The sequence below is a fragment of the Anser anser genome (assembly GCF_964211835.1).
Source record: "Anser anser genome assembly, chromosome: 18".
In the NCBI taxonomy this organism is placed as follows: Eukaryota; Metazoa; Chordata; class Aves; order Anseriformes; family Anatidae; genus Anser; species Anser anser.
In genome coordinates, this window is record NC_139739.1 from 9,041,972 (window position 1) to 9,054,059 (window position 12,088).

General features: G+C 33.1%; 1 protein-coding gene across 1 annotated transcript in view; it reads right to left on the minus strand.

Annotated features, from left to right (window-relative positions):
• The window catches only part of CDC45 (cell division cycle 45), a 32,525-nt gene that overhangs the window by 19,303 nt on the left and 1,134 nt on the right, over positions 1-12,088 (minus strand). Inside the window, exons 2-18 of the mRNA XM_083803483.1 lie at positions 11,792-11,851; positions 11,400-11,492; positions 10,847-10,984; positions 10,059-10,202; positions 8,963-9,018; positions 8,353-8,401; positions 7,495-7,556; positions 7,046-7,096; positions 6,173-6,292; positions 5,656-5,787; positions 5,149-5,247; positions 4,743-4,904; positions 4,407-4,545; positions 3,935-4,018; positions 2,667-2,785; positions 1,799-1,875; positions 948-1,014 (exon numbers count right to left, since the gene is read on the minus strand). Coding sequence (XP_083659609.1) covers positions 950-1,014; positions 1,799-1,875; positions 2,667-2,785; positions 3,935-4,018; positions 4,407-4,545; positions 4,743-4,904; positions 5,149-5,247; positions 5,656-5,787; positions 6,173-6,292; positions 7,046-7,096; positions 7,495-7,556; positions 8,353-8,401; positions 8,963-9,018; positions 10,059-10,202; positions 10,847-10,984; positions 11,400-11,492; positions 11,792-11,851 — 1,650 coding nt within the window. The 3' untranslated portion in view covers positions 948-949. The remainder of the gene's footprint in view (positions 1-947; positions 1,015-1,798; positions 1,876-2,666; positions 2,786-3,934; positions 4,019-4,406; positions 4,546-4,742; positions 4,905-5,148; positions 5,248-5,655; positions 5,788-6,172; positions 6,293-7,045; positions 7,097-7,494; positions 7,557-8,352; positions 8,402-8,962; positions 9,019-10,058; positions 10,203-10,846; positions 10,985-11,399; positions 11,493-11,791; positions 11,852-12,088) is intronic.

The following is a 12,088-nucleotide window of genomic DNA, read 5'->3' on the forward strand; positions in this document are numbered from 1 at the left end:
AGCCTTCACCTTACTCCTTTGTTTTGTATGCATGGTATAAAGATAACATTTTGAGATTACTTCACATGTGAATACTAAAGATCAGATCTTTGTCTAGGCATAGAAGAACCAGGAGTTACTTTAGATACTTTCTAAAGCATATTGTTCTGAGCAAACATTACAAAATGATTTAGAGTTCAGCTTCTTCTCTGGGAGAAAGCAAGCTATCCCCATGGATCACTGAGATAAACACGCACACACAAACAGAAACCAATGAAAATACTTCATCATCGAAAAGCAGTCCATGTTTGAAGACAGCTGCAACAATTCTAGTGTCTTATTAGATTTAGAGTAAAGTTTGTCTTACCCTAAAGCAGCTTTAAAACAGACTTCAAATTACTGTGAAGCAAATGGTCACAGCTAAGGTCTTAAATGCCTATCTTTATTCCAGATAAAAACTACACACTAACATAAAATTGAACACTGTAGAAGTAAAAATGAGTAAATAAATGCACATTCTACATTAACTTCAAAGCAAAGAATGGTAATATTATGGCCAAGATTCTACCCTGAGCTGAAACAAGCCATCATAATTAAAAGAAAAATTCAATAACAGACTATCAATCACAATTAGTGTGTTCATCTCCTCTTACAACACTAACAGCCGATCCTTCTCCAGTTGAAATTAAAAAGCCACAAAAGTTAATAATAATGAAGAAAAGCTTTCTTATAAAGCTTCATGATGAAACTTAAATGTCTGGAGGAAAAAAAATTACTGTTCACACATTGTCTGCCTCCTCACAAGAAGATAAACAATTGCCTTTGTAAGAAACTTTTTTCCCCTCTCCCTCTCTATATATTTTCATTGGAAGTTGTTGCATTATTCTACAGATAATATATGAATATCATTTGGTTGCTAACTTGAACTGTGATTAAATTCTGAATTAATCCATTTTACACTGTCTTACCGTTATGACAAGAGAGAAATGAGTGCATCCAGAAATTTGCTCCGATCTTCTGTTTTCAATTCAATTACTAAAATATGAAATACTTTATTACAAGATCCAGTAACAGAAAGATATATCAGGAGTCATGCTTGACAAATATTAATTCCAAGTATACTCTTTTATAGTCCTAACCAACTTCAAGAAGGAAAAACAGAAACTATTTGGACAAAAAGCAAATTGCATTGTTTACTTTGCTCTTAGATTTCAGCAAACTCTGATTTCTAGGTGGCCATGATATACATGATATAGTCACCATGTTTGAAACCTAGGAGTGTTGAGGGCGCGTTTGTTTGTTATGTTCAACATGCATACATTATCAAAGTACATAGAATTAAAAAACGCTTCTCTTGTAAGAGAACAAAGGTAGGAAAGGTAGGAAAGTCTCATTGCATAAGTATCTCACTTTACAAACGGTTAATAAAGAATACATCTCATAACATCAATACCATACTTGGTTTGGCTGCTACATATAAAAACCCTCATAGATAACCTCAGAGATTTTAACTGCAGCGTACATATGAAAATCATTACTCTGTGCAAAATTTACGTTGTCTCAAAAAGATGCATACACCTCATGCCAAGTAGCTTATACCTTTTGCACAATACCACTTAAAAAGACTGGCAAGCTAATATGCAGTTTGTGTTTATACTAGACTCAGGAACAGTGTGCAATATAGATGCAAAAATTAAGCACATATAAGACGTATACCAATGAGTATATTGTCTATACTCATTATGCTTTATGGAGGCTGTGTAAACACTGACCCCTAAAGGACTATGTTGTGAGTGAAACAAAAGACAGTATTACTCACTTGACATGTCAAAATGGTTGTGTAAAGTCCGGGAGTTGGTACTTTCCGCAGCTTTCTCAAAAGCTCTTCCAAAAAAGCTAAAGATGAACAGAAACATGAGTTAATCACATATTGGAAGGTACTGTTCATTAAGAGACTAGATATTTCTCAAGTATTTCATTCAAGAAAAAGATACTTTCCCTCCCAACATGTATTTCCTGAAGTACGTACAATTGCCTCCAAGCACATAGCATCTACAGAGAATGCACGATGGCCATTTGTCTTAAGCACTGCGTAAGAGAATCAAATAAGATTACCCTTCCTAACTTAGAAGTGACTATTAAATTAAAGTCTATCATTAACTACCCAGCTCTTCTGTAAAATGTGACAGATCCTGTGAAAAGTCAGGACTTAGCTATTAAGAGTTAACTAACTTCATCTTCACAGGAAAATAAATATTAAAATGACCATTACAGAAAAGGACATATTAAGCTAAAGCAGAAGTAAGGAACTTTTCCTTGCTGAGAGCTAAAAACATCTAGATATTTTTTACGTTTCATGTATTCAACATACACTTGAATAAGTGAAAAACCTTAACATCGTAGGGTTTAAGAAATGAAGTCACAGGATGTATAGCGAACTCCCTGTCTCTTTTAAGAGAAAGAAATAAATAGTTAAGATGGAGAAAAAAAGGTACAAGGAAGCTGGGAAACACCTGTATCCTTTCTCAAAGTGTCTCACTTATACAATATGCAAAAGCACAATTTAAAGAAAGATACAGTTCAAATCAACATATTCAGAATTAAGTAAGTACACGAAAGAAATTGTTTCAGAGACTGAAAAAGTCTGTGGATAGCCTTTAGTCAGAACTTTCAAACAACATCCTTACTTCTTTTTGTCAGAGCTTTCTGTCTCCGGAGGAATCCCCACCATGATCACAGTTCCCTGTTCAACATCCATTGGTGCAGCCATTATCAGAGGCAGCAGTTTACAGCGCTTGTTTTTTGTCTGGAAGTCAGAAAGCCCCTTTGTCAGACAAAACTCAGGAAACAATTTAGTTTCAGCTTAATATGTGAGAAAGTATTACTATTATTCACCTAAGGACACAACTATAACTCATTTGAACAGAAAATGGTTTGTTTATATAATCTTAGTTTCCTTCTTTCTTTAAGGACAAACAGATGTCAATTCTCCAATCCTGCATTCCATTTTAGCACAGAGATGATATGGAGAGAAGATAAAATTTACAATGAAAAAAGCTCTTAAACCACCACCACCTTAAAAACTTGGACTGGGCGTAATTTTTTGCAATAATTGTTTTACATTGAAATTCAATGGATTAAACATTGACCGTCTTCTCTAGAAATCATTGTCCCTGCCCTATTGTTTTATAGCACTAAGCTGTAAATTACAAAACTTGTTAAAAGTAAATCCAAAAATAATTATGAAGATAGTGACATTTTTACATACTTTAGAAATAGAAGTTTGTTTAAAGTGTTCTGTTCTCAAGACTAATGTTTCATAGCGAGTATTAAATGCTGTTCCTCTCCTAGCAGCAGGCTAGTTTATTCACCATGTCTAACTCTCAAAATAAGGACAGGCAGATGCAATCTGACAAGGCTGGACCACCATAAATTTCATTTAGAAAATAGGAAATGCTCACTGTGAAGAGAGGTTATTAAAACTTCATTCTTTAAAATCTAAACTATGTCACTAATAGTTCAAAAAGATAAATGCAATTTAATTTCAATTATATCAGCTGTCAAGATCAGAATTTTTTATTTATACTGACACAGAAATCTTTAGATAACAATTACCAGTCCTGCAATGCTGCTTTTGTGTGTGTGTGTGTGTCAGGTTAACTTTTTGAAGTACATATTTTGTAATTTTGTAGATTTGGAGGGAGATTATCGCAAGAAGGTTTTATATTTCAAGCTTATTAGTAATGAAATTTTTCTATTGCTAGAAAGTTTCCCAGGCAGATATCTTTCCTGGAACAGCATTCATAAAGGTGATAAAAATTATCCAATCATTTAGCAGTAAAACTTTTAATTATGATTTTATGAAAACATTTTTAATAAATCAACTGCAAGTATCCAACAGAACAATAACCATTGCACAGGCCAAAAGTTAGTTACAAGCTTCCGATTTACTTACAGAGCAAACAAAAGATTTGAGCAAGTATTTACTGAGCAGGCACAGAGACACTGGTTTGGAAAACAGCTTCACATCTGGTGTTCCCTAGAAAAAGGAGAATTACTTCAATTACAATGCACGATGATTCTTCCACTTATTCGTTTAACTTTAATAGCTACTGACATGTCTAGAAGTTTTGTGTTGCTCAAAGAACACTAACAAGAACCATTACAATGTAAGAGTTTGACATTGCCCACCAGAGTTTGATATCAAGCCCACTCCTTTGAGGACAGATTCTTTTCCCTTGCTAATTTCAGAGTATAACAACATTGAGCCATCAGAGTACAGTACTATATAGATAAATGGATTCTTTCTGAATTTCTGATCAAGTCATTTATATTGGGCCAAGCAGTTAGTAAAACAGAGTTATTCAAATATGAGACAGCCAAATATGACACTCAAATATGAGACTGCTGAAAAATAGAATTCTGACCTCCATGAGTGAGCAGTAGAGAAAAGGCCCTTGAGAAATTACAAGGTTGGTGCAAATACAGCTGGCTACTGTCTGCTGAATGGCTCGTAACTGCTTTTTGGCTAGGTCCAGTCCTTGGTGCAGTTTGTCCAGGTTACCCCTGAAACAGAGGGAAGTAAAATAAACATTTTTATATAAAAATGCAGCTTTCCCACAAATAAGTGAGACATCTTTAAACACTATCCATGTGGATATTTTCTTCATTTTTTCTTTAATGAGGCATCAATGCATCTGTTAGATATTTAACCCACGTTCTCTAAATAAAATAATAAGAGAATGAAGAGACATTTTTGGTACCTGGAGAGACTGTCCAAAGCTTTAATGAAATTAGTTGTTTCGGGCCCTTCTTTCTCTATACTCTCCATGAGAGAAGCTGTTGCATAAACTATATCACTTGCTAAGAACTTGTTCTTAAAGCCAAAGTGAATGCTGAAGGTCTGAACTCTTAAATCCTTCATTCTGCAAAATGACAAAGCCAGTGAACATTATTAGCAACGTTAACATTGATCAGCTACCTCATCAGTCCGCTGACATTAATATTAAACTTGTTGCAAATGCTGAGATACGATTTATTTTCATGTTCTTACTTTGTCAATCTAAACCCCCTACCTTCTAAAAGATGTTACATCCTCTTCATATAAAATTACTTAAACTTAATTGAAAAATATTTTCAGACAAAACATTTGTATTTAAAACAATTTACCCAAACTTGCTTGCAGATTCTTCAATCATTTCCCTAAGATTTTCTTTCAAAGAAATGTCCATGGAATTAAACTTCTGTTTCACTTGCTTCAAAGGCAAACTAAAAACAGAAGGAAAAAATACATTGTTAGGTAAGCCAGAAGAATCAGATATTCTGCCTACTCCTCACAAGACGTTGATATCAGGTACTTTAACAAGTGAAGTCTGACTAAGCTTGTTTGCATTCTTTTTTCTTCAGTCATTGAGGAGCAGATGTGAGAAAGCCTGTTACTTGCAAACCCACTATTCAATAAAGGCATATAGCTGAAGTATTCCACATACAGCAACACCCAATTTGCACAATTCAACTTGAAGAGACTCCACAACCTACTGGGAGCCCCACAATCATATTTAAAAACCAACATATTGAGTACTTGTAAACTTAAAGATCTTTGCTATAGTCTGAATAATTGTATATAATTCAGTGAAAAATGATCCATTAATTAAGAACCAGATTTTTAAAACTCACCCCATGTCAGCCAAGAACTCGTGTAGCCTCTTCTGTCCTTGTACAGACCAAAGCTTAAGGTTAGCAGAGGTATATGAAGTGTTACAGAGACTTTCATACAGAGACCAGTGCTGATAAAGTGCCAGGCGCAGACTGAACAGGAATTATAGAAAATAATTGTAAACATATGTCCTTTAAAGTTACAAATAGTTACCAAACTCCCTAACTGGTAGGTGTCTTGAATTGTCCTTATTTATTGTATATACCCATACTCCATAAGAAAGTTAAAAGATGTAGGTGTGCATGAAACCCCAAGACAAGGGACACTGACGCACAACTAAATATGAAGGGTTAAGCTGAAGGAAAGCCACATGAGATATTGAAAGAGAGACCTATGTTCAAAAAGCCATCAAATTTCCATTTCTTCTAATTCTGTTCTGAGCAGCAAAGAAGCTTGGGATTTTTTTTTCCTAGATAAAAACTCAGCTGGGGTTCAACAAGTGGCTAGTTTGTTTTTCCAGATCTTAGGCAAGGATACTCATATTCAAATGCTATTCGCATGCAGTCAATTGACAGAGAATTTTCTTCATCCTCATTGCGGTGGTTATGGCGAGACACGTGACGCTGTAGAATTCCAATATCAGTCACATACTTCATTCTTTAACAAAAATAAATTTGTCACTTCAGTATCTTCCTGCGTATTTTTCTACTTGATTATGAGAACATAAAAATGCTTCCTAAAGATTACACATTGGCCAACCAGCAGCATAAAAAACTGCAGATACATTTTAATAAAGTTACTCATTAATTTTCTTTCAATATTCAGCCATATACCCAGGCAATTAAAACTAAAATAAAACCAGCCAAAAGAGACAGACCAGTGAAATCAGTTACTTATTACATTTAATAAGAGATCAGTATATAAGTATATAAGTAACAATAGAAAACCAGGATTAAGATCTACATGTATACTATGAGAATTCTGCTGGTATCTAGTACGAGATAAGAAAAGGGGGGTGAATGAAAATTTGAAACTTTCCAAGTAAAATTAGAAAGGAAGCTGGAATGTACATTTTTTCCCCTTTAATAAAACGATTGTATAAATTCTTGACTATATCAAGCTCATATTTAAGTAAGCTACTACTAAACACCATTTCTTCCAATATAAGAAATGATTGTTTTATAATTTCGTGAATAGTTTAAAAATTCTAAATATCAGGAAAAGAAAACAGTTTTTCTAATGTGTATTCCTGTTTTTATAAGGCATCAGATCATATTTAAATCATTACGATATTTAATACCCTTGTTTATTAATTATCATGTGTAATATTAAATTTCCATGTCTCCTGATCTTTATTAATTGCTTTTAGTTACCCCCCAAAAAAATAAAAAGGAAAAAAAGCTTTCTTACTGAGTGATTTTATCTTGGACCCATTGATCTGTTAGGCCAACAATAGCCCACCTAAAATTAGGGGTGGGGGTGGTAGGGAGAAATAAAAAAAAGTTAAAAAAATATCCCAGTAATATATTATATATATTATACTTAAATCTGTTAGTATGTAACAGAACAGGTCAGGAGAACTATTCATCAACTCCACTTGGAAGTTGGTAACAAAGTTATGTACTATTATTTCTTCTTTAACAGACATACACATAATAGTATCATCCTCTTGTTCCCACTCAAACTCTATTGGTTGCTCTTAATTTATGCAGGTTTGTCCTCCAATTTATGACATACACAGTTTACTAAGGAAATAAACCGGAAGCTCATACTGAAAGCAAACAGTCTGGGGAAAACTTGCCTCTTTTTACTGTTAAATAAAGCTAGTAGTCTCTATAAAGATGGTAATGGCAACATACCACAACATGTCATTCAAGTCTTTAGACATTATCCATGCCAGATCAAACATCACCATTGCAGACTACATGAAAAGAAAGCAAAAAGAGAGGACAGATGAACACAAAGCTCTCGCTTCATTAAGCAAATAGAAAACAGTTAAATTTGCCAAGTAGTAGCATTCTACTACAGCTCTAAAAGTCACACTCAGGTGTAGTAACCTGCCACCATCTTACTTTAAGATACTAAGCGGGGTGAGTAATATCTTATAGAGCTCTGTAAATCTTCATTATATATAAAGCAACACTTAAAATATCAAAGTAATCAGACAAGAGATTAGATGACAGAAGGAGCAGTTTGGTGTCCTATTTCGTATGTTTAAGATATCCTGACACTTTGAAAACTTAGAAAGGCAAACAAGTTCCCCCCATCTTTAAATCTTTTTGCAAAAAGTATTTTGTGTATGGATACTTTTATCAAGATTAAAATAAAAAAAGACACTATCAACTTTTTCTTATATATATATCAGCATTAAAGATATCAAACAACGGAAACATTAATAATTCTGGTTTACGTCTTTTTCTCCACTATTAACATTGTATTGTCAACTGTGTCAGAGTGGCTAATCTCCCAATCAACAAAGTACTTCGAAACAAGTACTGTTTCTAAGACATATCTAATTTATTAACAGTAAAACTGGATGCACACAACCAGAAAACATTAAACTGCTAAGTCAAACTGCTTGCAAATATATGACATATCTTATCAAATATAGTACTACTACTTATAAATGGTATTAGATATTCTAACATCAGTTATTATCCAATTACCTTTCTGGTAGCACCTTGTGTTTTTATAGCAAATTAAACGTTTATACTTACTGAGGTCCCATGGTATTCATACTGTTCGTAATCAAAAAGAATTTCACGTCTAAAAGAAGAATAAAAACATTCAACTAAGTAGCATCTAATTGCATCCAATTCAAAATATAAAATATTATTTCTCAATTCCAAGTTTAATTTCATTTTAGCACTAAGAAGAAAAAAACTTGGGTTAAATATTTTTTTCTGCAAGACAGTTTGATTTTTCTAACATTGTGGAAGGCACACTGAACTGTAGACAAAGTAAAAAAGACAAGCTTATTAAACCCTTGATTCCTCATACTCCATTTTATCACTTGTTCTTGCTCATTCCAAATAAAAAGACTGGAATTACAAAGAAAGATATCAGTACAAATTTTACCCTAAGATAGACGAGATAATACTATGATTACTTAATAGTGAAGCACTGAACCTATTGCTACTCAATTTATAAGTGATTATTTACAATTCTTATCCATTTAAAAGTTTTATTTTTTAATATATTAAATATCTCCTTCCATTTGCTGAAGAAAATTAGAACTAAAGCATCTTGCAAATCAAGCATCATAGTATCAAGATTGATATCAAAGAGAAAGAGATATACGCAACATGAAAAAAATCATAAACACACCTGCGTGCCTCCCATTCTCTTCTTTGGCGTCTTTTCATCGTTCTCTCAATTACCTCCTGCAAATAAATTTAGATATTAAAAGGCTAAAAAAAAAAATACTCTAGTAAGTTAGCAACTTTCCAGATAGATTAATGACTAAATCTTCACTAACAAGACCTAAAAGAATTATTCCTATTAATGACATCTAGTGGGAAAAGGCTCCGTAAACAGCATTTTCAACATTAACATTGCATCTTACCATTTTCTAACATAACAATGACACTGATGAAAAATAAAAATGAGATAAGTAATCAAACTCAGAATAAAGTCACTTGCTGTATATTTAAGCTCTATAAACAGCAGCAGCATCTTGAAAAAATCAAAGTATCTGTCTGAAATACTTAATAGATCCAAACGTATTTATGGATTTGACTTTAGTTTTCCGGCACTTGTTTTTTCTTAGTAAATACTTTTTCTAGATGAGTAGGAAAAAATGTACAATGTCAATAGAAAAATATCAAGATATCTATATTAATTTTGAGGATGTCTTTACATTTAATGAACTCATTGTTGCTAGTCTCATGCCTTTGCTACCTATATAAATATATAAAATATATAATATATATAATATATAAAAACAATATAAATTGAAAATATGCTACAAACAACACATAACGAATTTATATATAAATACACTTTTGCTAATTTACTACTAAAAGGTCAAACAAAATATATTTCTAAATTATTTGAGATTATATAACCTCAAACGATTATTTCAAAAATAAAAAAATAATAAAGTTGATAGCTAGATAGGTTGTTTTGCTAGACTAAGAAGCCCTGAGCACGTAATGAGAGATAGATTACTTCAGTTTACTGATTACACAAAGACAGTATTATGTATAATAAGTTTCAAGTTCGGTTTGTTTTTATAAGGAGAAAATATTTCTGTGCAGTTCAGATAAACATTCTAAGCAAGTGAAACTCTACTAGTCATAGTAGATTACCTTTTAATCTTACACAATTTTTTAACAGTTTTAAAAATCAAAAGTCATGATTTAACCTCCTGTAAGTACATGTAATTTTTATTTATTTTCAAAATGAAGCAGAAGAAACAAACCTCTTCAAAACGTCTACGCTTATCTGAAGGTTCTGACCCATCACTTTCAGCCTCTGACTCCTCTTCTTCTTCATCTTCATCTCTGAAGATATCATCATAAGCAGGAACATCAAGATCATCATCTGGTTTAACTAACAGCTTAATCTAGCAAGCAAAAAAAATATTTTAAAGTAAAGTACCTTATTCAGTGATTAGAAAATATTTCAAATGACAGAAGAAGAAAGCTTCAGATACTTAAAAAGAGAAACTAAAAATTTATTTTGGCTGTTATTTATTGTTAGTATTAAAAAGAAGTTATTTGTGTTTTATCAAGACCACGTCTATTTATGCATCATAGGAGTAAGACCCGTATTCTTTATCAGTAAGATTATAGTTGGAACATTACTGAAACAATTATTTGTGGTTGGTTAAAGGCATGCCTTCAAATAATTTGCGCTTAAAGCCCAGATTGTAGCTGTTGCTAGATACTGAGAAATAATAAATATTACATTGTAGAGAATGCTTATCTTCCAATTTCTAGCAGTTTGTTTTGTAGCAACAGGCCTAAGCTGGTGCTTACTGCTGACAGCTATCACTCTACTTTCAGTATACTTTTCTGTAACTGAAAAAAGTATTTTTTTTTCTGACAGTGAACATTACTACTGGAAATATCCATTAGCAGTGCAACCTGACCTACTGCTAGCACTGTAAAAGGTGTTGCAAACGCAGGAAAGCACTAAGACACCCACCCACAACAGGAAACAAGCCAACAGTTTTATTACACATGCTCTAAGAAAAGAGTAGTTTACCTGTGTCTCATTGTAAACATTCACAACATTGATAGGTCTGTGGCTGTCGCATACAAAAAAAAAAGCGTCTTCTTCAGGCTGCAAGATCTCCAACAGGTCAACATTGGCACCACAATTAATAAGAACAAAATATTTGAACTGCAAACAGAAGTAAAAAAAAAAAAAAACTTTTAATTTCAATTTGCAGGAAACACAGAAGACTGAAAACACCGTTACAAAACCTCCAAAGCACTCATAATTGCCAAAACCAATACTTACTCCCTGTTGTTTGATGCCTCAGAGAACAAAAAATGTGTAGGGCAACACACCACATTTGTGATGGGATGTTGGACACCCAAACCCACCACTTTTCACATCTCAAAATGCAGCACACTTAAGTTGAATCAATCAGAAATGAGCTGATGTAAGGAACTTGACAAGTTTGTTACTGGTATATTAAAGTTTAACCACTGCTTTGAGGCAACAAATAATAGTACTACCGACATTCTAAGTTGGAGAAAGGGAGGAAGTACACCTCTATATCAGATGAGCTGCTAACTTTTTTGTTTTTTACCTGATCTTTATGCTCAAGAAAAGCAGTTTCAAGTTCTTGCCATCCAGACACTGGGACAAGTGTATATTGCACATGATCGCATTGAAATAAAGCCTGAAATGAAAAAAAAAAAAAGCTGTTAGGTATGGTGGGGAAACCATGTCTTCTACCACACTCAGCTATGCTATAATTCTATTTCATACAAATGTTTGTCACAAGAACTTCTCAAACAACAATCTAAACAAGCTTTAGGAGTGTGATTTATGAGGTGTCCATGTTATGATTTGTGAAGAAAATACTTCACAAAATTAGTTTCAACATTCACCCTTTTCCCAGTTCAAACCTGCTAAAAGGATCCCAGGATTGTTTTTTCTTTCACCGTTAGTCTACAGAGATAATGAACAAAAACTTACTTGGAGAATTTTACAAGCACATAGTGCATCAACATCTGAAGCCACAAGAAGAAGAACACGCTGCAAAAATAATAGAAGAATAGTATTAATAGCGTAGGCATCAAATCTAATGCAGTAGCATGTAAAACAGTCACTGTAAGAACAGAAAGAGAGAAATTTAAGCATAGAGCATTATCAGCATAAAACAGGATTACTTCTGAACAGGCATTACACATAAAATTAATTACTTGGATCCCTGTAAATATAAACAATTCCCCTTTAAAGCAGTGAAATCACATCTAAAACATGTCAGCTGCT